This window comes from Leptosomus discolor, chromosome 2 (assembly GCF_034619465.1).
Source record: "Leptosomus discolor isolate bLepDis1 chromosome 2, bLepDis1.hap2, whole genome shotgun sequence".
In the NCBI taxonomy this organism is placed as follows: Eukaryota; Metazoa; Chordata; class Aves; order Leptosomiformes; family Leptosomidae; genus Leptosomus; species Leptosomus discolor.
The window spans coordinates 89,017,347-89,042,937 of NC_141392.1; the positions used below are offsets into that span (position 1 = coordinate 89,017,347).

The 25,591-nt window shown below is 39.8% G+C and overlaps 1 protein-coding gene across 1 annotated transcript in view; it reads left to right on the forward strand.

The window, feature by feature from the left end:
• Window positions 1-25,591, forward strand: part of ME1 (malic enzyme 1) — a 184,229-nt gene that overhangs the window by 145,049 nt on the left and 13,589 nt on the right. The window contains exons 7-9 of the mRNA XM_086461433.1: window positions 1,104-1,213; window positions 10,300-10,397; window positions 12,223-12,336. Coding sequence (XP_086317559.1) covers window positions 1,104-1,213; window positions 10,300-10,397; window positions 12,223-12,336 — 322 coding nt within the window. The remainder of the gene's footprint in view (window positions 1-1,103; window positions 1,214-10,299; window positions 10,398-12,222; window positions 12,337-25,591) is intronic.

Genomic DNA, 25,591 nt, shown 5'->3' on the forward strand with positions numbered 1-25,591 from the left:
CTTATTTTTTAAAAATAAAATACTCCTGTGTTCCTCTCTTCAATAGTTTTTAGATGTATTTGAAATGCCTTATGCCTGTTGAAGTCAACACAGACACCTACCTATGCTACAAAAATGCTGCGGTTTGCTCCCTGTTGCAGCCTTGGTATGCAATTGGTCCAAGGCAGCAAGGTAACACAGTGAATTGTTTCCAAGAAATGTAGTGATTGGCATTAACTTTGAGACTGTTACCACAAGGTTCATCAAAAGTTACTTGCTGTTGAACTGACTTAGGTAGTCATACCAGCTAAATGATAGAAAATGTTCATCTGATGCAACTACGTACTGTATTTTCAAAATGTAATATATAGAGATTTCCTATATTGCTATAGGAGATGTCAGTTTGAATTGTTTCATTAGCTACAGGGATGAGAAAACATTGAAATGGATGATAACATATCTTCTTAGCATACTGTTTAAGAAATGTCTGTTATTCATATCAGAAAATCAATTTTTACAATCCAGCGAAACAGTAGATGTAAGAAATGTAGATAACCTTGGTTTTATGTCTATACCCAAAGTTTTAGTGTGTTAGCCAAGTGTAACTCAATTCCAATTTGCAGCTATCTCTTTCCTTCCTTAAGGAGTTCTCACATGTTTATCATTTGTCTGGATTAGCCCTGTTTCTGATCAATACCTCTTTTATAAGACTGGTCAAGCATTGCGTTGTGAGTCGTGTCATGCTGCTGACCTGCATGATGACAATAAAATCAAATCCATGTTCTGAATATGTTACCTTTTTACTGCCTTCCTTATGGGGCCATTTTTTAAATTTTTTTTTTTTTGCTGATTGCTCAGCAAGGACTTCTGTTGCGATGTCTGCAGAGATGAAAGCTTCTTCCTATGATCTTTTATTCCTAACTTAGAACTGAGTAAAGCATATTAGTAGTCTAATTGTGCCTTCTAGATTATTTCTATAAATGTAAAGATACAGAATACAACAGAAGCAAATTAGTAGGTTTATAAATCATACTTATTAAAAATCTGACTGCAAATGTTAATAGCTTTTTAATATACAATTATGTATTATTTTTAATGTAATGCACAATTTTTTGTCTTTCTAGGTATGGCATGAACTGCCTCATTCAATTTGAGGATTTTGCTAATGCTAATGCATTCCGCCTCCTGCATAAGTACCGTAACAAGTATTGCACTTTCAATGATGACATTCAAGGTAACAGACTCGTTTTTTTTCCTTCTCTTCACTCTTGTGATGCGCACGAGCCAGAAAAATTAGTCTTAATTGATGTAGCAAAGGGCAAAAAAATGTATCAGATTTCCTGTGATATTTGAAGATGTTCGGTACAGGTCACGCTTTACCTTGAGTTTCCTCAGCATGGGTTTCTGGTGAGCTGTCTTTGTTCTTAACATTTCCCCTCTCATTTATACCTCATGTTACATTTAGACATTCATTCTTCAGGGTTTTCTTTAATAGTTTAGTGTGTGAATGATTTTCCCATATAAATTATTAACTTCAGATCTTTAGGCAAATGTCAAAGCTCGTCTGGACTGTACTTCCCTCAGTCTTTCTGTCACTGCAGTGACAGCTACTCCACTGTTCCTTCATGCGACAGAGCTTGCTTGATAAATGTCAAACTGCATTTCAGTTCTTAAACTGACAACTCAGTTAAATATCCTAATTTTCCTTGCAGTCTCAGGGCTGCCGTCAATTTTTAGAGAGAAATTATCCCCCTGACTCTGCTTTCCCATCTGAATCATTTGCAGCAGCTGGCAAAAGGAAAAGATCTAGGATGGGAAACATCAGCAAGGGGGATTCCCCCAGTGCTCCATCTAGACGGGCATCTTGTCTCTTCCCTCCTGACCAGAAAGACAAGCAGAGCTGAAGTGGCAGATGCTGCTGCTTGGGTTCCCTTATTTTCTGTCAGGAAAAGAGCACTGGAAAATAACTTTCTGTAGGGCACTGTCTCCCATTCTTGCAGGGAGATTGAAGTCAGGCAAACTGCAATGTAACTGTCTTCGTTTCAGTTTGCAGTGACATTTTAAGCCGAGCATTAGGACCTTGAGTTTTCCAGTTATTCTTGAGTCGTTCTTGGAACCTAGGTCTTATTTCAGGGACTCAACGTGTAGTGGTGGATTCAAATAGCCCTTGTCTTTCTGTCCTTGGCTAGCCACAGGAACTATGCTTCTGTTACAAGCCTGGCTGAGTTTTACTCCTCCATCTGAAAGAGATTATGGAGGACAAGCTCCCAGATGGGAAATAAACTAATTATAAAATGTCATTTCCCTTTGTAAGAAGCATGGCACTTCTTACCCTGCAGGGTCTGAGTGTAGCCATGGCTACGGCAGTCCAGCAGACCAAACAGCATCTGGAAGCTTCCCTAGCTGTTTGGAGACCCAGCTCCCACAGGGCATTCCCTTTCCTTGCAGGACAAAGGTCCTCACTCCAAATCAGAAAGAGACTCAACTAGAATGTAGTTTTAAAGAAATGAAAGGGAAGCTTTTCAGCAAAAGTGTACCAAATATGGGTAAACTAAGCTGAGAAAGTCTTCGATGTCTCCAGATGCATTTTTAAAACCATTGCGTTCTTTCTGGTGCACCTTGGGAAGAGGTGTCTTCACATTCAAAACTGTTGGAAAGTGTCCATTTGGCTTTTGACCTGAGCTCCGTAGCAGCTGTTGGTCTTCCTCAGAAGTGTAGCCACGTGCAGTCTTTTGATTTATTCAGTTTCTGCAATCTAATTTGTGTTTGTAGGTCCTTTGATACCTTCATAACCAGCATCTGAGACTTTTGAGTGATCTCCATCCTTAATGCTTGTATGGCTTCCAAGAGGTGAAAGCGGATGCATTTAGCCTGCTCTGATCTCTGTCATTTGTCACCATATCCCCATAAATACCTTCAGTATCTTTTTTTGTAGGATATTATCTTCCCTTATAATGTGGCAGTGGACTCACAACAGCCTAAATATAGATCCAGTAATCTTTTGTCCTTTTTTCTATTCCAACTCTATAAACCCTAAGGATCTGTCACCTGACAACTTAAATGAGGATAGATGGTGCTAACTTCTTTAACAATCCTTAGAGAGTTTCAGTTTCTAAATGGCATGTTTTTTTCCCGGTCACTTGAAAGAGTGGCCTTCTCTGTATGCAAGTTTTATTTTCTACCCCTAGAGCAGTAAAGCTGACAAGTAGCATCAGGCCAATAAAAGCAAACAAACACAACATTACATCTGATGTGCCATCATCTTCTGAAGATAGTGTTTAGATGATATTTTAAACATAGTTCCTCCTAGTCCAAATATTTGTCAGGCCAAAGCTGCTTTAAGACTGGAAAGAAATGTTTAATATGTTTCATGGAAGGGCTTGAGGCTTTTTTTGCTGCCATAGGATGTCCGGACAAAGGATTCCTATATATCTTAGTGATGGAAAGAGGACCTTTAAGTCCCTCAAATCTAAAAAAAACTAATATATGGTCTTGACTTCTGCCAGACACTATAAAAGATAAAGAAAATATGGCAAGATGAATACTGATTTGCAAGTAGTAACTCAGGGCAAATGCAGTTGCCTTCTGTTAGCTCGCAGCTATTTACAGGCTGTCAGCCTGCCCCTAACTGATGCCATTGCAGAACACTTGGAAAAAAGTGTCTGCCGAAACACTGTTCTTATAAAAACACTAAAGAGTGACCATTAAGGGTTACCTATAGATATATTTAAGAATTTCTGGGACTAGTTTTGTCTCCATCCATGCTACAGCACTGTCACCTCTTTTACTTTGGAAAAAGCTTTGTAACTTTTACTGCATCCCTGCTCTGTACTCAAGGAGTTGGGAACGAAGGTGAACAGATTTCTGCCTAACTGCTATAAATCTGTATTGGAATAATAAAATTGCTCTTATTTTATTATTCTAGAAAGGATTGTGGGTTTAGGATGGGAGGTGAATATTTTCCCTCTGCAATTATGATCATTTATTCATATTTATATTTTCAAAATATTTTTTTTTTTACTAACACAATAGCAATAATGTTGCTTTAGGGAGAAAATACTCGCTTTTTTCCTTGGATTCTTGTTTGGTTTTATTCTGACTACGAATTAGCTTGCTGCTTTTTATTTTGCTCTCTGAAAGATAGAGAATATGATTTTTTGAAATGAAAATCAGTGAAAACCTTGGATTCAAAACAAATACTTTTGTCTGATTCTCTCTTAACTATTAGAGAGCATTTTCCAAAACTGTGGGGTTTTTTGATCATGATTTCCTATATGGGAGAAAGATTAATTAATACTGTAATGTCAAGCTTCACAACATTTAGAAATACCTGAATTAGATCAGGTTGCTGGCTTTGCTCATCTCCAGTATATTTAAGAAGGAGGAGTCATAAGGAGAGGGTGGAATTTTCTTTAAGACATGAGATGTGTTGGATTTTTTTTTTTTTTTTTTGCTCTCCAACCCCTGCCCTGGGAATGGACCAATGTCAGAAGAATAACTGAGACTTGTGTTGCCAAAGCTGTTTGTCGGGGTGGAAGATGTTCTCTGCTTGACCTTGATCACCCCTGGAAGGAGGCAGGGTTGGGATTCATGGTTTAGGAGGTTGAAAATCCCTTTGGAGAAACTAACCTGTTCCATTCCCTGCTGTGGGGATGTTGAACAAATCTCTTAAGATTGGTTAAAGAAGTCCTGGGTACAAGTCCAGCATTACAGCATCTGAAAGCTTGCTCACGGGTGGGATCGGTTTGGGCCTTACCTGCCTGCCCCTTGTCACACCCAGCTGGGCAAAGCAGGGTGCTGTAGCGCTCCCTTTCCACGCCCGTCTTGGTTTTTGTTTGTTGAATGAGATTTTGCTGTTAGAGCACAGTCAGTGGTTTAGGGCACGTTTCCATGTCTTAGAAGCTGTGCGTTTGTTTTACATGGGTCTTTCAAAGATTATCACATGGCAGCTGATTGTAGTCATTGCTGACATGGATAAGTTTGAAACAGTGGCATAAATTTCTCTAGCCTTGCTGCCGCTATGGAGGCCAATTATTTCAGTTGTTTGGATTTTTTCCCCACCCCTGTTCTTTAAAACTGTCTCAATGGAAAATGAAAACTTCTGCAACATAAGCCAATCTACATAAAATAAGTACTTCTCTATGCAGTATAATACTGCATAGAGAAGTACTTATTTTTATTCAAGTGTTATAGCTCTATTTCTCTGTGCCCACAGTTGCAATGCTCTCGCCCATTATGGGAACAGAGCCTGTATTTTATGCCAACAAAAATATTTACAAAGAGAGATTGCACTGGACTGGAATTAACTTTGGTATCCATCATGACCTTGGATGTCATTAGTTTTTAACAGCTGTGCTGTTTAATTGCATCAAAATTTTGTGAAAAGAAGCAGACCTAAAATAAAAACATAGATCACATATAATTTAAGATTCTTATTCCATCATATGTATGTGGTTTGATTTAAAATATATGCTAAATGGTCAGCCGGCTGCCATTTGACTAATTAGGAAAATTATACCTGGAAGTTGTGCTATGACCAATTTAATGTTAAATCAGTGCGGTTCTCAGAAATTAGAATTTCTCTGTCACAAGAGTTCTCCTTTTTAAGATTTAATTCTTTTTAACATTAACATTGGAAATTATACATTTGGTACCTAAAAATCCCAGTTCTTGAAATCAAATTGTAAAGAAGGTTTGGGGTTTGTTTTTGTGGTTGTGATGGGCCTGGAGCTTGCAGTTCATGCTCTGACCAAGAATTTGGAAAATGCAAAGTTGAATGACATACAATAGCTATTATGTTGATATCATATAGCTCAAATTTTGATATTATGTGCAAACTATACATCAGCTTTTTCATAATGTGAAGTGCCATTTGCTTCCAGGTGAAACAAACATTGGGATTTTTAAAATAAAATAATAAACCAATCCTATTAAGACATATACTGTAGGGTTCTGTGAAGTATATTTTTCTTCCAGTATATTCAGGATATCAACTCCTTGTTACTTGGTGGTAAATTTACATTGAAATCAGTATGCTTTCAAGTAAATCCCCCACTGTAGCTTTTGTATACTTTTTCCATGTGTATATACAGTGTGTGTATGTACAAGTATTCTTCTGTTTCTTTTTTTGCTTATTATGGATTAAAAAAAAAAATCCATTCTCATTATGTTCCCAGCAACTGGCTCCAGGTGGCCCTGCTTGAGCAGGGGGGTTGCACCAGATGACCTCCCAGCATCAGCCACCCTGTGCTTCTGGGCCTCTGTATCCCTTTTCGAATACACCAAACAGTTGCTCTTTTAAAAAGCCTCCGTTTCTCTTTCACTAGAGCCTTTCCCCTCTTTGCACTGCCTGCCTGCTGCAGCTGCAGAGCGGGGCAGGGCGCATACAAAGTGCTGAAAAGCCAGTTCATGGCAAAGAGAAGGAGCTGCCATCTCTTAAGAGGGTCCTTTTGAACTACCCACAGCCAGAGCATTTGCCTGACTAGCAACTGAGGTCACACCTTTCAGATAGGATCTTTCCTCTCACCTTTTTTCACAGTAAGTGTAGGAGAGGGATTATTTTTTTTTTTTCCTGGCACTCTGCAGTGTTATTTGGAAGACTGGCCATGGTAACATGTGATTTCTATTATGCTGTGTATTGAGAAATATGAATTTTACTTTTACCACTTCCTAATCTCTTAGTCCAAAATGAATAGCTCAGATTTTAGGATGTGCTGCAGATATTCCTCCCCTCTTCTTGTTTGCTAGCTTTTTAGGATGATGTAGGGAAAATGACATAAAGGCAGCTACTAATACTTAATTACAGGTTTTATTTTTTTAAGCTTTAAATAATGGACAAATGCTTCAGTGCTATAAGCTGTTTCTCGCTAATTTAAATTAAACAACATCCCATAAAAATGAAGCTCTCATTACTCATGTTTTGGGGCTTCTACCCCCTTTTTTCTTTAATCATTGCATCTGCTGAAAGAAGACTTTGTGCTCAAAAGTATTTATAATGTGCCAACCCCAAAAGGCCATGGTCTCTAGGATTTCCTTTGACATATTCGCGCTTAGTTGTACAGTTTGCAGTAACAAGTAAGGATAAAGAATCCTGGACAGAAAACAAAGACTTGATAAAGAATAGTGTTCTTTGAAATTTCACATCTACTATATTTTTACAAGATATGACTCACCTTCCTAGAAAACTGTAACGAAGCGTTTGCTGTCACAGCAGCCGACACTGCTTTAGAAAAATATCCTCTGTTAAACTTGCTCTGGTTATTCTTCTAGAAATTTGGGGGAAATAGAACTGGTTTTCAAAATCATATCCGTGAACAATGTCTGTCTTATTCTGCACACAAGGGATTTAACCTGTGCTCTGTGGGAGAGGACGGCGAAGTCTGTAGCAATGACAGTCGGAAAACCAGCAAAATTCTGTTTCTGTTTCATAATGTCTGTGAGAAGTGGTTAGGCTTTGGCAGATGGATGTGAATCGCATTTTGATTCTTTTCGAAAACTTGAGTCACTATTCAGGGTGAAATTTAAGGTCATGCTGTCAGTCAGAGCAGTTCCGGTTAAACAGATCTGCTATTCACGCTGACGGTGCCCCCCTTTCAATAGGAAGGAATAAGGGAAGCTGCTGACGAGGAGCGATGACAGCCACTGCCAACAGCAGTGATAGTGGGTCCAGTAATCCAATAAACTGGGTTATTATGCTTTTTAGAGTCAAATGGCTGAATAAAGTACTTTTAAAATACCATTTTTAGAGCAGTTCTGTGCAAATTGTGATTTGTGAGAAGTGCAGTATTTAAGCCTTTATATATCGCTCTTATAGCCTTTGTTGTGAATCACTGTCATAATAAACACACAGGTAATGATAACTCGCATCGTGTGTAAATAATCAATGCAAAATGTTACTGACATTCAGTGTAGTATTTTATTCATGTTTCATATCTCTTTCTTTTTCCTTAAAACATGTAATAGAGTTTGTAAAAGTGTCCCAAGTGGTAATGCTTGATTGTAGTCCATTTTTCTGCCTAACAAACTTAGCAACAGTACATCAGCCATGAAGATAAGCAGGATCCCAGCATTCCTGTTCATTATAAATTTACGATGTTTCATTTTGTCTCTGTCACCAGAAAGTAGCTTGAAGAGCAACTTTCCCAGCTCTCAGAAGTCCTCTGATGAGGGCAGGGTCCTGTGGTGGCCATAACTTTTGTCTTCAAGGGCTGGAAATAGGCCCTTACCAGTGCTTCAGCTCGGCTTTCCTCTTCAGGAGACCAGATTGATGGTCTTAGGAATGAGCCACGTTATGTAGGCTTCCTCCTCCTCCTCCCCTGCAAGCACAGCTGTGTAATATAAAACAGAAGAAAGAATTTGGCATCCAACAAGAGGATGGGATTTTTTTATTGCCGGTTATAAGAATTGTTTGGTAGAGTACCAAGGGAAACCGAGAGCGCACTCTGACTTCTCTCTTTTGCCGTTTTTGGTCTTTGCCAGTTTGGCACTCACCAGAGGAAGACTTAATTTCATCTGGGAAAGAAACAAGCTAGCTCTTGGATACTGTGGGGTGGAAGTGTCTCAGCCCGACGGTTGTTCCCAAAGCTGTGCCCCAGTGGAACCATTCTTTAGATTTTTTTTTTTTTAATTATTATTATTATTTAGAAATGAGGGAGAAGAGAGTAAGTTATCTCAGCTCTCAGAACAAGTCATAAAAATGGCTAAATAACTAAAAATGACAAATTTGTATGGTCTAAACGTTAAGTGGGTTCAGAACAAGGTGTCCTGTATTTCTGGTGCTTGAAGGGAAAAGTCGTAATTAAAAGCACGTAACAAACTTTTTAGTTCTAAAGGCACATGGTTTTGAACCGTTCATGTGGGTTTACTTCACAAAGTGACTTTCTAAGGGACCTTCTAACTTTAAAATGTATTCTTAAATTTTACTAGGGGTTACCTTTTATTTTTGAAAAAATAACCATTCATGAAACTCAGATGATCCTACCCATAAACCACAGATTCAAACCCAGCCTTCAACACCCAAATGGTGTCTTTTAAAGAGAGCTGTACCCAGTACCGGGCTTCATACTGCTTCTGGTTTTAGTTCCTTAGCTACATGTGTTTGAAACTTAATGGTCTGTGTGCCTGCAATGTGAATACCTGTTTTGAGCATCTCCCCGAGTTTAATGCAGAGATTGCAGCTATCTCAGCTTTATACGTAACTTTTTCAGAAAGAGTAGAAGAAATGGGAGGCAGGTTGGGACACTTAGTCTTTGTATCTTGTTGCAAAGAGAGAAGAACAGGTTTTCCATTGGTAGGTAAGAGGCCAAAATAGAAGAAGCAGTACCAGAAGAAGAAACATTTCAATTTGAAATTTTCAATGAAAAGCATGTCAAAGCACTGGAATATCTTGCCGAGGAGATCATAGGATCATATTTGAAAGATGTTAGGAACCAGTTAGACAAAGAGCTGTCAGAAATCACAAAGGTATGGTTGATCCTGCCATTGTGAACAGGTTTGTGTTAGATGCCTGCTTGACCTCCCTTTATTGCCCTACTTTTTATTAATAGGTGTTTCTCATGATGAGGACCAAAATCTTTCCATTCAAAGACTGACAGGTATCTCATTCGTTGTGGTTCTGATCTGGAGAAGAAAGGCCTCCACAGGCTAAATCCTAAAACTAAATGTTAGCCTTTTTCCCTGTGTGACATAACTCAAAGATAGATTTAAAAGATAATTCCAATGGTTTAGATGTTAGTAAGCTGGAGTCCCTTTCACAGTGGGCTGGAGTCCTGAGGGCTTTCAGATGCAGTAGGACAGACGGTGTCTTAAATAAGCTGGCCTTACTCTTTCAGCTAGCTTAGCTTCTCTGTAAATGTTCAGTTTGCTCTTCAACTCTGACAACCTCCCCATGAGAAATAAGGTTTTATTTTAGTCTTGTATTTTACTGTATTTGAAGTATATCTGTTTGAAGAATGACACCAGTATCTTAATTTTCAGTATCTGGAGTCCTTCAAAATACTTTTGTTGGGGCTCTCATACCATTTCCTTCTGAAAAAGGTCATAACCAAAATATTTTGTAATAGTTCGAATGCCCCAGCCATTATGGCCATCCAGTAGAATCAATCAATTATATTTTATTTAATGTTATTCTGAAGATGTTCCCACTAACATTCAACTTTCATGAGAATAAAGCAGAGCAAATGTCAGTTCCACTAATTTTTGTTACTGCCCTAAGTACTTGTGTCTTTTAGCCAAAAGATGCTGTGGAATTACTGAAAATATAATGCTTTGTAATTATTTCTAGAATAACCAAATTTTTTTTTTTTTTTTTTTTGATTTCAGGAACTGCATCTGTGGCTGTTGCAGGTCTTCTTGCAGCTCTGCGTATCACCAAGAACAGGTTATCAGATCACACGGTGTTGTTCCAGGGAGCTGGAGAGGTATATATTTTTATACATCAGGAAAAATTGTACTGTGAAGTTTTTTCTTAATATTTAATCAAGTTACATGTATTCGGTTAACAAGATTGAATAGGTAGAATGATCACTAACACCTGCTGAATGTTGGCTCTTGATTCAAATGTAAACCTACAGAAAAATCTCTGATCATCTGGTCCAGCCTCATCTTTCATAAGATTTTGTGGAGATCTGTTCTCTTTTTAAAACTTCAAGTTTTAGCTCTTTGGCTGTAAATTATTGAACTGTTCTCAATATAAACAGCAAAACTTTTTAGAAATATGAGGAAATATATCAGGCCACCAAAGAGAAATTAAATAAAATGTGTTTACCTGAGTCAGTGTTATTTAGTAAGAAGCAGTGCCCCTTTGAGTTTTCCTGTCATTAAACGTAGTTTTTCAGTATTCTGCCTGTCGAGATCATCCATTTCTGAAGATTTTTATGCACATTATTTTTTATACTAATTTTTCATTATAAATTTCTAAGCTGTTGACACACAAGCGAAAGTTGTACTTATCTACAGTGTGACTAGCTGTCATCTCTTGTATGAAGTCTACCACCCCATGCAGGATTCTGAAAAATATTATTCACGATCACCAAACCCCACTATAGGTGCAAGATACTAATCCAGCTTTGTGTAGTCCAGATATCTTTAATTTGATTCAGTATTTGGTGCTACTGTAGTTTTCAGAACTACTTGCATCCGTGTCTGACATGTCAACGCCTTTGTACAGCAAGACTGCCCGTCCCTCTGAAGTTCCTTCCCGTGGTTTTGCTCCATGTTCAACAGAGAGATGAATCCATGATCTAATGTTTATTTTTTTCGTTAGCATTGTCAGTGTGCCTGTTGCTGCAAAGAGGTAATGGTAGATATCATCCCTGCTGCGGGAGCTCATTCCTAATAGAACTACTTACTTCTTAACTAAAAAAGGGGAATCTCACTTGATTCTCAGTGAAACTGCATAATAAAGAACAAGTAACAGAATCAAACCTGTAAATACGTGTATGAGTAATGGTAATCAGAAATACCGAGTGGACAGTTGGCTCATTTTGTTGCCTGGTTTTCAATCTGTGCCTGTATGACACTTGATCTGTTGGATGAAATGTTATAAAATCCAGTAAGAATGGTACATGTTTCAGCAAAATGTTGATAACTGAATTTTTCTTGCCCGTGCTTTCACTGGGAGCACAGCCAAGTCCTAGAATTACAAAACAAATGAGTAGCAGGTAAAGGGAGACTTACCTTCTTGGTGGACATTGTAAAAAAAAAAAAAAAAAAAAAAAAAACCACACACAAAAAAAACAAAACAAAAAAACCCCCAACAACAACAAAAAAACCACAACAAAAAAACTTTTAGGGTTTGTTTTTGCTTTCTGGCATGCAGAGTGTGGTTTCCTTTGGCTTAAATTACAAAAAATAAAATAATCTAATGAACAAAAAATTCTAAAGAAGAAAAAATATTTAATGTATTCTGAGATGATCGTGTGGAATGAATGCTAGTTTTAGCATTTCTCATTAGAGTTTAAACATTTATTATGCTCTCCACACTGCAAATGCCATCCTGAGATCTATCTATACTATGACTTATCTGTATGGTTAAAGATTTGTCTATACTATTTATCTACATTATGGTTTCGAACTACCAAGTGGTAGCAACAGTTCATTGGTGTTTATGAAAAAATAAGAATTCAGTTTGACTGTCAAATAAAACTAAGAAACTTATCTAAAATAGTGGGTAGAGGAAACAAGTAGGCAGGGGATTTCTTTCATTTCCAGCTTTGTATACTACTTTTCTTCTCTTTCCTTCAGGCCGCACTGGGGATAGCAAACCTCATCATTATGGCTATGGAAAAAGAAGGGGTGTCTAAAGATGCAGCTGTCAAAAGGATATGGATGGTTGACTCAAAAGGATTAATAGTAAAGGTAATAAAATTTTCCTGTTCCTTTAAATATCATGATAGTTATTTGCAGTCTGTGGATAACGGCAAGAACATATTCTTTGTGAAAGCAGGTACCCAATTTATCTCTCTTAACATAGCAAGCTGTTTTTCTTTTCGGAAGTGCATTGCATGAATGAGACTCCCGTGTTACTTGGGAGGCAGGGCGGGGGGGCATGTTTATGCTTGAAGTTCCTGCTCTATTTCTATTAGGGATGAGCTCATAATGAAGAGATTTTTTCAACAGATCATTAAAAAACATGTAAGGAAAGAAATGTTCAACTTGTGGGATTAGTATTTCCCATGTTAATGCTACTATTATTTGTTAGCACAACCTTGCACTAAGGTGTGTAGATAGCATTATTAGGGTAGCATTCAAGGATTTTTATAAAAGGAACAAAAATATTTTTGAAGAGAATATTTTCCCCGTATTGCAAGCAAGTCATCCTTCTGCAAGAGCTGAGATATATTGCATCAAATAGCTTCTATGCACAGTGATATAGCTCATGTTGCAGATGTTGTGGTCTGCAGTGCTATCAACACCCGTCAGAATTCGAAGCTGCTGAGAGACTTCATCAGTCACCCTTACCTCATTCCTTCCATGTGCCAAAATAAAGAAACATATGAATTCCATGTGCCAGAATAAAGAAACTGGTATGTTTTAAAAGGTGGTTATGTATTTAATAGTTCGTGAGCTACTTAAAAGAAATGGATGAGAGGCCAGCTGGCTTTGCTCTTTCACCTTGCCTGTTGGTTAGCAGTGTTTATGGTCATCTTTGTTGGTACTGCACTCTTGCACAGTGTTCTTCAGCTGTCTAATATTTAAGATCTTTAGTAGATCACATATCTTTGTATCAGGAGCATGCATTCTGCAGTCGGTATCTGTGTTGGTTCACTGAACAGCATCACAGCACCTTTCATTCATACTGCTAAAGGGAGAATAGCAGGATCATAGACATTGAGATGGGAGAGTATTACTAAGGTCATCTTGGACATCCCTTGCCAGAAAGCTCAAAAGTAGCCTGACCAAGTACAGAAGAATGCTGGTATTTGCTGCTATCTAAGACGCAGATATTTTTCTGGTGTGTGTTTGTTTGTTTGAATGTTTTTAGTCCTTTTGGTTTTCATCTACTAAACTTAAAGTGTTTTTTTGTCCAAACACATATGACTGAAGGCCTGTGTGTCTTCTGTGGCTGCTGAAACCTAGAGGTTGCCTAGAAAGAATGGTGTGTTGCACAGTTTCCTCCACCATAGAGACTGGGATTATCAAATAATACAGTTGAACTAAAATCATCTCCTGGTGGTGTTAAGGGAACAAACTGACAGGGGCAGAAGTATAGGAACTTCACAGCCCTAAAGCAATAAAACAGGTCTTGGCTGTGTGTCCATCCAGCCAAGGTGGTTAACCAGCCTTTCTTCTCTCCTGCTCATTTCTTCTTCCTGCTTCTTTTACACCTCTCACTGCTAATTTGCTAGTTAGCCGAGAAGCTGGGTTGTTGCTCTTGGTACGCAGTGACTAATTCCTTTCACAGTTTCTAAATTTTTAGTGTCTCGGTGACTGTATACTTTCCTCACCACCTTCTAGCTTCAGCACTCTCAAGCAGTGCCAAAACCAATCAGCGTCTCACACAGCCTCGAAGTTCTTTTCCTCTGCTTATTCTTCTTGGTGGGGCTTTAATTTGGGTTTTGTCCAAAAAGCAGCCCACTGAATTTCATGTCCTGCCTGGAGTATATTTGTGAACTGTTTGTGATAGCCAGACATAACAGCTGTCTGAGATAGATTAGGGCTGAATTTGTGGCCAGATGTTGACTCAAGCAGCAGGAGCCGACGGTGCACTTTTCAGGTCATTGCTGGTGTTCCTGGAAACCTGGTAGCACCAGTCTTCCCGTCTGCAGTCGTGGGGGGCTTGAGAACGGGTGGGTGCTTGCCACTGCATTGTGTCTCAGTGCAGATCTTAAAAATGTTTAAAATCTTTGAAATCTTCTTGAAAATGAGATAAGAGAAGTAAAGAGAGGAAGATTTCTGAGAAAACTGCAATGGGAAGGACTCTATTGTTAGAAACATTTTCGTTATTGCAAAGATAAGATTTGCCATGCCACAGTTAACCAATTAACCAACTTTTGCATAAACTAAACTGACTTTTATTTCTTACTACTAATCATAGAACCACAGAATGGTTTGAGTTGGAAGGAACATTAAATATCACCCAGTTCCAACCCCCTGCCATGGGCAGGGACACCTTCCACCAGACCAGGTTGCTCAAAGCCCCATCCAGCCTGGCCTTGAACACTGCCAGGGAGGGGGCAGCCACAGCTTCTCTGGGCAACCTGTGCCAGTGTCTCACCACCCTCACAGTAAATAACTTCTTCCTAATATCTAATCTAAATCTTCCCTCTTCCAGTTTGAAACGGTTACCTCTCATCCTATCACTGCCCTCCCTGATCAAGAGTCCCTCCCCAGCTTTCCTGTAGGCCCCCTTTAGGTACTGGCAGGCCGCTGTAAGGTCTCTCCGGAGTCTTCTCTTCTCCAGGCTGAACAACCCCAACTCTCACAGCCTGTCCTCACAGGGGAGGTGCTCCAGCCCCTGATCATCTTTGTGGCCCTCCTCTGGACCCACTCAAGCAGGTCCATGTCATTCTTATGTTGGGGGGCCCCAGAGCTGGACGCAGCACTGCAGGTGGGGTCTCAACAGAGTGGAGCAGAGGGGCAGAATCCCCTCCATTGACCTGCTGGCCACACTTCTCTTGATGCAGCCCAGGATACAGTTGGACTTCATGGCTGCGAATGCACATTGATGGCTCATATTCAGATTTTTTTTTTTATCCCCCAGCACCCCCAAGTCCTTCTCCACAGGGCTGCTCTCAATCCACTCATTGCCCGGCCTGTATCTGTGCTTGGGATTGCTTCGACACAGGTTCAGGACCTTGTGCTTGACCTACTGAGGATTTGTATCAATGGAAACCTGTTCAACAAGAGTCCCTTAAAATTTGTGTCACCAAAAACTGCTTGAACAAAAGAGTTTTACTTGAAGCAGGGAGACCTTTTCATTCCTAGAAATATTTTGATCTATTCCTTTAGCAGTGTGAGAAATAACAGAATCTCTGAAGACTCAGCGATTACTTTGTCCAACTAAACTTAATTTTTACAGAATTTTTATTCTATGCTGTCCTTTGATCATTAATTTTGCAATGCTTTATTTTAGATTTAAACATTGTTTCTCCTTTCATCTAATTTCTGTGGTATTTCAACCAGTGCAAAACAAAGAAAAATGACCTTGGAATTTTTGCTGACCCGTCTGCAAACTGTTTCCACCTTTTTCTTCTTCCCCTGCCCCCAAAAACTGCCACGAAGTCACTTATCAGGCTTTTGTATTTTATTTTTCCTTCGTGGCTTTTTACTTTTTTCAAGTGCAGCTGTGTTTTCGTTTTCCTGTCAATATTCCCCCACCCCCCCGGGAACAGTCTTTTTTCATTAAACCAAGTTTGATGACCAACTTTTCTGCTATGTTGTGGTGAAAGAGATGGCGATGAAGGCTATGCTTGCTGTATTTCTATAGTTGTGTTCGCTGCTTCATTCTAGAGGCCTTAAAATGCTGTTCATATCAGTTTGGGGTTGTTGGGAGGGTTTTTTTAGTTTGTTCAGTGTGCTTTCACCTTTCAAAACTATTTTTCCTCCAAAGGTGGATGAGGAAGTTTTGCAGATCATAGTATCGCAGTGATTTTGCCACTTGAACAATATGACTTTTTGAAATGGATACTATTCCTATTGAAATGCCTGTCTTAAGTCTCCCAGTGCACTCAGATGGAAGTTTTAATGTTTAATTAAAAGACTCTTTTAAAGTTGCTTTTGCACTCTTGTGTACCTGGAGATTATGCATAAGCACTTGGGACTTGTCTTTAATTCTGGATTTCTGAGTTCTGTCACACTGTCACATTCTGTCTGACTGATGAATATATATTTACCTATATGAACACACTGACGGGTAATGTCTCCCACATTCCTTTTCTTTCCTATATTCTTAGTGATCCTTTTTTTTTCTGTTAATCATGCAAATGTATGTGTGATGTGTGGTGAACACATTTTGTGTCATCTTTAAAGCTGCCTTAGTGTCATGCTTAGCTATATTAGAGGCTGAATTATTCACCTGTGAACTTCAAAGACAGTAAATTATTTTGTGTCAAGTAGGTGAGAAGAGGCAGAAAGAGATAAACAATATTAGGATGTTCATGAGGTTCACCATTGAGCATTTTAGTAATGTGCTGCAAATGCTTCTTTTTTTTCTTTCTTCCTCTTTTTTTTAAGGCAATACCAAGATCAGGGTAGAGCAATAGGCAAGATGGGTCTTGGAACTGCCTAGGAATACAGTGCAAATAATAAGGCATTTTTAATATTTAAAGGGGACTCATTAGAAACCCCTTGCCCACTGCCAAGGGTGGATGCTCCTCTGCCGAGGATGGACAGGCAGTGGATATGACCCTGATTAAAGTTCATGGTCTGGTCAAAGCTGGATACGTACATAGTTCAGTCTTTGCTTAGAGAATGGTGGAAGAGAAAGGGGGACATTTGGGACCGACACCAGAATTTCAGTGCCATGCAGGTGTGGTTGCTCCTGTTACAGTCAGTAAAGTTCATATAACGTGTGAAAGAGTCTTTAGAGCTCACAGTTGAGTACCTTAATATTGAACTGAATCCCATCCAGACTGTCTGATTGTTACTGAGTTTTCTTATATTTTAGCAATAGTCACTTTTTTTAAAAGTTTGGGTTTCATTCTAGATACTAATTTGATAATGATTTTAATGTTAACTTTTATATAGCACTTAATATTTATGTCTGCTTCTTCTGCTAACTTTTAATTATTTCCAGCTTTCTTTTTATCAACAGTCAGTTATTCTGACTCTCTTGTCCTTGATCAGTGCATTTATGGCTGACTGCAACTGGGTTTTGAGCCAAAAAATGAATTGGTGTCTTACCCAAGACACTGCATCTTTGCTATCTCCAAGGTGCCACAATCACTTAAAGCAGTTCCTGCCTTATTTTACTCATGCACTATCCCAATGAAGCAATCCTTGTTTGCATTGTCAGTGGTTCTGATGTCTGGAGGAATTAATCTGTGTGGTTTCATCTTGCATTCATCTTGTTCTATATGAAGTATAAGTTTTGCAGAAAGGAAACACATTAATTTGTCTTTGAATGCTCACGGCATTACTCATACTCAGTCAGTAATATGTGAAAACAAGTGAGGACAAGGCAAAAGGATGATTGATGGGCTATGCTCAAGGAATACCCACATTATTTTCTGTAAAAGAGACACTACCAAAAATTCGGGTGTCAAATCTGTTCGCATGTAACTGTTTCCTCTTTGACATCATGTGCATTAGATGTACTGATGAGATGGTGACCTAATTTGGATGGTTTGTGATTTCTTTTCCTCGCACTGTCATTGAAATGAATGATTGTTTTGCTCAGTTTTATTTCTGTTGTTCTGTTGGTTCCTGACGTGCTCTGCTTCTCAGATCTTATCTTCTTGAAATAATTGTCTTTATAAATTTTGTCCTGCCTCTTAGCCATGTGCACTTATTTACATGGCGAGGGTATTTTGTAAATTAAATAAACAATTCTAATCTTCTAACAATGAGTTTTATAGTCAACACCAAAATTATATTTCTTACCTAAATAATATATTTCACTGCCAACCATTATGACATTATCTCCTTAAAACGTTACGGTTTTTCACATAGTTGGCAACAAACGGTTTATTAATTCTGTGTCCAAGTTGCCTTGTCTGCTTTTAATCTGCTTCCTTCATCTTTAGGTGTTAGGTGATGGGCCTGATCAGGAAGCACTGTCCCTTTATAATTAGGGCCTTGGTATAGGGAGTCAGGAGAGTGTGTATGTCTCTGCTTTTTGTTCCTAAATGAGATAGCACAGGAGTACCTGTCACCTGCAAGCCCTTGGGCTTCAGTAACACTGACCAGAGAGTCCATATCTATACCTCTACCTTTTTGTTCCCCCCATCCCCCATTTTGCGACTCCTCGTAACTGATACTGTCCTGGAGTTCTGGCTAGGGAGGGCGGCCTGTCCTGTCTCTGTGCCTCTCCTGTCCCTTCCCTTTCATGCTTCTTGGAGACTCCACAGAGAGCTCCCTCAGCTCCCAGCGCTGTCTCCAGTCCCTACATATTGCCCTCCAGATGGTTCATCAACAACCTTTAGACCATGGATTTACTTGTGATGAAAGAGGTAAGAAGCCACGTAGGGATCATCTCCCAAGAGGGAGATGTTTCACCGCCTTCTCCCATGACTTTTAACCACATCTTCTCCCCTCCCTCCCTTCTTTCTTAATGCTTTAACAACTGCTTTTTTGCTTGTTTTGCTCTTAACTCTGTAACAGGGAACTCACAGAAAAAATGCAAGTAAAAACCAAAACATATGCAGTTGGAAATACTGATGGACTGCTTTGCTCTTTGGTCTACGGTTCTCATGTCTTTTGTGGTTCTCATGTCTTCAGTATTTAAGAACCTCAGATAAATTAACTAATTTATCTGTGTACTGATCTCTGCTCTCTTGTTTAAATAAGCCGCAGTTGACACAGTCAAATGGAGGCAAGTATTTATATAAATAGATTTGTGCCTCCCTGGTTGTGAGACGGGATGAGTGCCAGCACCGCCTCTCATGTGGGACAGTGCAGTCATCAGGGTGCTCTGGCTTATTCTCAGCTGCCTCCCAGCTGATGGAAAGAGCAAATCTTGGAGAGCTTCCAGCCCTGTCTCTCTCGCTTTGCTGACATAAAGCCACTCTCATCTTCAGCCCTGGTTCGTGGGGCAGCCCCGGCAGGACCAGCTCAAACAGGCCATGGCATTAGACTTCACATTGGTGGTATTTGTAAGATGTGCCTCCGGTTTTGTAATATCCCACATAGATGTCTGCTGTGCAGTCTGGTCTCCTGTTTTTACAGCTGGTTTTTATAAATTTTCTCAGGGTTTTATTGATGGGTCATTTTTGTTTATCTGAGCCTCAATTTGGTTCTATAGTATGATGATATGAGTAACTTTCTGTGGAAACTGGTGTACATTTGCTTGAAGACCGATTCCAGTATCTCCTTTGCTTTTTGTGCTGTTAATCAGCCACTGAAATTAAAAACTTAAGAACCCTCCCTAAAACTAAGAACTGCTTTCAGTCCAAATGCAAAATACCAGCAGTTTTTCGTAAAACTGTTAACTACTGAGTCTTGTTGCTTCCTTTTGCTCCTTGAATTGAAAGGTCCTGGTGTCCAAGTGACCATGTTTTACTATTTGTAATAATCATAGAATCATAGAATCGTAAGGTAGGAATAGACCTCTGAGATCATCAAGTCCTCTAATAGCATATAATACCAATGACTCTCATCCATTAGAGAGTATAGACATTTTAGGATTGCCAAGATCTTTCGTACATAATGTCACCATCAGAGAATGCTGCTATTGTTTCTTTATCTCTGTACTGTGACTTAACACAGTCCACATTGTAACTTATTTGCTAATAAAGAATTTAGCTCATATTACTTTCCATCTGAGATACCACAGTGACTTCCAATATAGCAACATATCTGTTTTCATGTTGCTTAGTTCTCTTTTGTTCAAATGCAAAATATTCCATAGTTTTCTTGGTACAAAATGATACTGTGGTAGAGGCAATATTTTTCCCCTTCAAAGTAATTTCTGACATACTCACTGAGTAAGGTTTGTTAATCTTTTTGAGTGTTTTTAATACTCTTCACCTTCAGCATTCTAGTGAAGGTGTATTGTATAGTTTATTCAGGCAGCCTGAGTATGTGTTAAAGATGCTGTAGTTGTCTTCCTGGTCCTTTAGTATGTAGGGGTGGGGGTGGGGTTTGTTTTTATTCAGGTAAACTTATTATAATGCCCCTAGCAAATTACTTACTCTATAAAAAATAAGGAAATAGTACAAGAACACATAGCATTGCGAAAAGTTATATAATGAAACGGTGCTTTTTTTCTTTCTTTCTTGGGACGCTAAATACATTTGGGACGTTAAAGCAAGGGGATATATAGCCTTTTTTTTTTTTCTAACTCTACCTTCATCCTTCTATTGAAAGAGATTGCGAGTTTGTATCTCTGCCTCTGAATAGCTGCACAGAACGTTAGGGGTTGGAAGGGACCTTGAAAGGTCATCTAGTCCAACCCCCCTGCCAGAGCAGGACCACCTACAGTAGGTCACACAGGAACGCGTCCAGGTGGGTTTTGAGTGTCTCCAGAGAAGGAGACTCCACAACCTCTCTGGGCAGCCTCTTCCAGTGCTCTGTCACCCTCACAGTGAAAAAGTTTTTCCTTATGTTAATGTGGAACCTCCTGTGCTCCAGCTTGCACCTGTTGCTCCTTGTCCTGTCATTGGCCATCACCGAGAAGAGCCCGGATCCATCCTCCTGACACTTGCCCTTTATGTATTTATAAACATTGATAAGGTCACCCCTCAGTCTCCTCTTCTCCAAGCTAAAGAGACCCAGCTCCCTCAGCCTTTCGTCATAAGGGAGATGTTCCACCCCCTTCATCATCTGTGTGGCTCTGTGCTGGACTCTTTCAAGCAGTTCCCTGTCCTTCCTGAACTGAGGGGCCCAGAACTGGACACACTATTCCAGATGGGGTCTCACCAGGGCAGAGTAGAGGGGGAGGAGAACCTCTCTCGACCTACTGACCACAGCCCTTCTAATACACCCCAGGGTGCCATTGGCCTTCTTGGCCACGAGGGCACCTTGCTGGCTCATGGCCATCCTGCTGTCCACCAGGACCCCCAGGTCCCTTTCCCCTGCGCTACTCTCTAACAGCTCAGCCCCCAACCCATACTGGTCCATGGGGTTGTTCTTTCATGTCAAGTCTGTTAGTTCATCTGTGGTTTCCCTGTGAAAGACCTTGTATTTAGAGAGTGTCACTTGATGCAGGAAAGATGCTTGTCATACATCATGGAAAACATATTACAACCTAAGACAGCTGCTGTTGGGCCTAGATGAGCCTTGATACTGCTATTTGAACAATGGTGCAATAACATCCTTTGGTAGGAACCCCTGGAAAAATTCCTCCCCTGCGTGGCAAGCATTGAAGTCCTTCAGTGAAACAGCGAGACTGTTGAGGCTTGGAGTACTGAAAGGGGCAAGTCTCTAGATTGCTGATTCTTCTGAACCCTTTTAATTGAACGAAGGAATTCTCAATAATGCTAAAAGAACAAGACAGCAGACATAATAATAAATAAATAAATAATAATGTTACTGAAGATGATGTTTCTGCTTAAAATACTAAGAGCTTCGTACACAGAACCCCAGAGCTCATTCAAGTTCTTTCTTAGTGTGGAGTATTTTAAATTTTTCCTTTTCCTGTTAGAAGAAGGGAAAGAAAAAAGGGAGCTCTGTGCTATGTTAGTGTCTTAGGATTACGGAGACGCTAGCAGACCAGAGCAGTTTCTGATTTCTGCTGCATTGTGTTGATCCTCTACAGCTCCTTTCCTAGCAGCAGATAGCCAGAGCACAAAAGCTGACTATGCCAGGGCTGGAAATGGAAATGGCAGAAGACGGGCTCTGCGCTTCTGGAAGATCTTTCAGTCAGAGCAGCTCTGCACTGACAGGTCAATCCACTTTGCATCTCTCCAGTGTCAGGAGGGAGACCAGACAGAAAACCACACAAATCCAGAACTGAGACTTCTGCATTTTGGCTCCATCCTCTTCTTTCTGCTGACTGACAAAAACTCTGTGATTTCTTGTTCCGGCTATAGGCACTTCAGGGGCGGATGTCTGGAAGCTTGTACTAAATGGACTGGCAACCCCTTAGTTTGAGGTTAAGCATGCACAAAACTGAATTGTTTCTTCCTTCCTGCAAGTCATTGCTTGCCCTGTTGGCAGGGCACAGAGGAATGCTCGCCACGCTCTTGCTGCCGCCTCTCTACTTTGTGGAAAACAGAACTTAAGAACTTGCCAATTTGGGCAGAAAAAAGTACTATCTAAAGCACTGACCTCGAAATTATTGGAGTTCTGTAACAAAATCAAATGGCTGGTCTTGAAATCTTGGACACAGTTTTTAGGGAAGTGTTATGTAGCTCCTTTGAGATCACCAAATTAACAATTAAAATAAATTTCTGACAATCTATTTAAAAATATATATTTAAAAAAAAACCCTAGCCATTGAAAGTCTTTTTATACACATTTTCCAAGCAAAAAATCTATGTACATAGCTGTTGTTATTTTTGCTAAGCCACGGAATTTAATATTTCATTCTTTGTTAATATACTATAAAAATATTTACTTGGAGACATGATTCATTCTGACTAATGGTATCAAGCTAATTTAGACCAAAGCTGAATTAAGAAATGAAATTGTTTGGGATTTAGTTTTGGCTTGTTGGGGTTTTTTTTGTTGTGGGTTTTTTTTGTTTTTTGGTTTTTTTGTTTTTTTTTTTTTAAGAATGGTAGACTGCCCTGTGGGAAATCAAGGGCAGATAGAAATTAAGATAGGGCAGAAATGAATCTGACCTACACTGACCCATCTGACTAGTGGTAGTCTCACTAGCCAGTGGCCTGGAAAGGGTCCCATCCAGCTTACTGCTTGAGTACTCCTTTGTAAATAAAATAAGAAAGAATCATCAATATCAGTAGGAAATGGGGCTTCAAATCCTTAGTGTTGCATCAATAAGTGTTTTAACAGCTCTGCCATTATCTTAATTTTAAAATGTTGAAGTACCTCCTCAAAAACCAATCAAGAGTAAAACTATAAAGAAGTAACTGTTTTGTCCGGGATTTTGGTTATTTGTTTTGATTGAAAATGAAAGAATATCAACATTTTTCTCCATGAAGATGTTAGCCTGGACTCTAGCTGTTCTGCACTGTGGAAAAAATCAGAGGTCACTTTTCCCAAGAGATCTGCCCAGATCTGCAGATCCTGGAGGTGCTTAGAGCTACCAGCCTGCCACAGCCTGAAGAATGAGCTGGTCACAGCTCTTAGAGGTGATTTCTTCTTTCTTGGTAGTCCAGAGCAGTCTCCTGGAGGCTGGATTTTAAGACCAGATCAAAAACCGGCTTCCTCAACAGCAGCCTGATAAGTTGTTAAGAAATCAACTGAAGAAGCATCATGGGATTGGATGGTTGCCCACAGCACCCACTCCTGGCTCCCCAGAAAACCTGCCTCCCGGTTGGGCTCTGTGAAGCATTTTGATTTCAACCAACCAGCTGATCAGAATGAAAAGTGACTTTTATTACAGTATTTTGAGTTATTCCTAGCAACGAGTTTTTGGCCTGGAAGTCATAAATGCATTTTTTTCTTTGGTGACTGAAGAGAAAACTTCATATTTTTCCCCTGAAAACGTCAAGGAAGATTCCTGCTTTAAAATGAGATGCCTCTAAACTGTGCGTGTAGACTGTGGGGACATCTGCTGGGGTGCTGGGAAATGGCAGACTTTAGAATGGGTATTGATGGTGGAATAATTTGAGCATGTATACGCTAAAAATTGTTAATATTGTGGCATTCTCTCGAGGCTGAGGATTTCACATTTTACCTGCAAAGGAAACCAGGTGCCCATCACACAGTATTTCCATGCTAATCGCTCTAGAAGAACACTTAAGACCCATATAAGCACATCCAGACATAACCCTCGTAATTTAAAAACTCTACATTTTGGTCGTGTAAAAAAACATCTGTAGGAAAGGAGAAATCTCTGGAAGTTCCTTGTAGTCACGGGTGAGCCAAGAGAAGCTGCCGTCCTGTGAGGCAGACCAGCTCAGTCAGCCCCGACCACATAACAGCCTTCTGCGGCTTCCTGTGGTACCCTCGGGATGGAAACGCTTTTCTTGCAGCTGGAAAAGAGAAAGGGCCTTCCCCCCTGTCTACCAGCTCTTGCGGTGGCCGTCCGAGGACCAACAGAGGAGCTTTGGTGACGGGACTGGCACAGCCACTCATTGCCACATCGCAGAGTCGTGGTCTGAAATGCAGCGTTGGATTTCTCGTTTTTGTTAAAATTAAGCGGAAATGCTATTAAAAAACTAACCCTGGCTTGAATCTGATCATATACACAGCCTTAAATTGAGCCAGAATTGTCAGATTCATAGACTTTGGTGGAACTGTGGAATGAATTCTGTTCCAATACTCCAGTAGAGTCTTAATTAGCTTGATAAGTTTAAGGAAAGTTTCATCGTATCAGTTGGAAAAGATGTGGCTGGGGAGGTGATACATATCTGTCCTGGCTGTTTAGTCGTAATTACATGTAACGTTCCATTTTCCTCGTGTACTTCCCCATGTGTCTGTGTAATCTGCTGCTTGCTGTCTGAAGTTGTAAGATGTTTGAGGGGCTGGCACCGTCTCCCAGGTTCGTGTTTGAAAAGTGCCTTTGCAGTGATGTTTTCATAGAATCATCATTTTCTGCAGGCATGAGAATGAAACGAGGGGTGGAGGCGTCTGCATTTTAAACTCTTCTGCTGAAATTTGCACATGCCTGTGCACAGACAGAGGTCCACGTATTTAGACAACTAATATAATCTTCACAAATCCTGGCTCCTTCTTGCCCCGCACTCTGTGTTAGTTACACTGAGCCCAAATCCTCTTTGCAGGCCAGTCAATGTCAACAAAACTCTCTACCCCTTTTCCCTGCACCTCTCATGCTCCGCTTGGAAACCTTGTTGGGCAGCGACGGGTGGAAATTGCTGGTATAGATCAGGGTGAATGTTGTTTCGTAGCTGAGTCAATTTTGTTAACGCAAAAACAGTGCACCAGACATCTGGTTAGATTTATTTTTATTTTGTCCTTAAGAATGAATGAATGACTTAAATATGAAAAATGTGGAGCAAAACATAGGCTCCCCTACAGTCTATATAACACCACACCCCCCCCCCATGTAGCCTCTATGCTTTCAGAGCAAAGCTGAAAAAGCGAGGAGAAATTGGTTTTGTTTTGCTAAGTTAGGAATCCCCCCCGCCCTGGCGCGTCGGTACTGTTTGCTGTATAAATACATTCGTGCTTTATCATTAGTAACTTTAAGAGTTTGACCAAATGTTAACAGGTAAAACAGCTTCGAGAATGCTTCAAAGCAGAAATAGAGTGGTGTTCTACAGCTGTCATGAAGTTAAAGTATTGAATTTAATTTACCTACTGCTTAAAGAAACAGATTAGCCCTAAATTGTCCTGTGTTCGCTGTACACCGTGTAGCTTTGTCTAATGTGGTATTTGGTGATAGATGCAAAAGTAGAAATTAAGACATGTTAAACCAGATCCT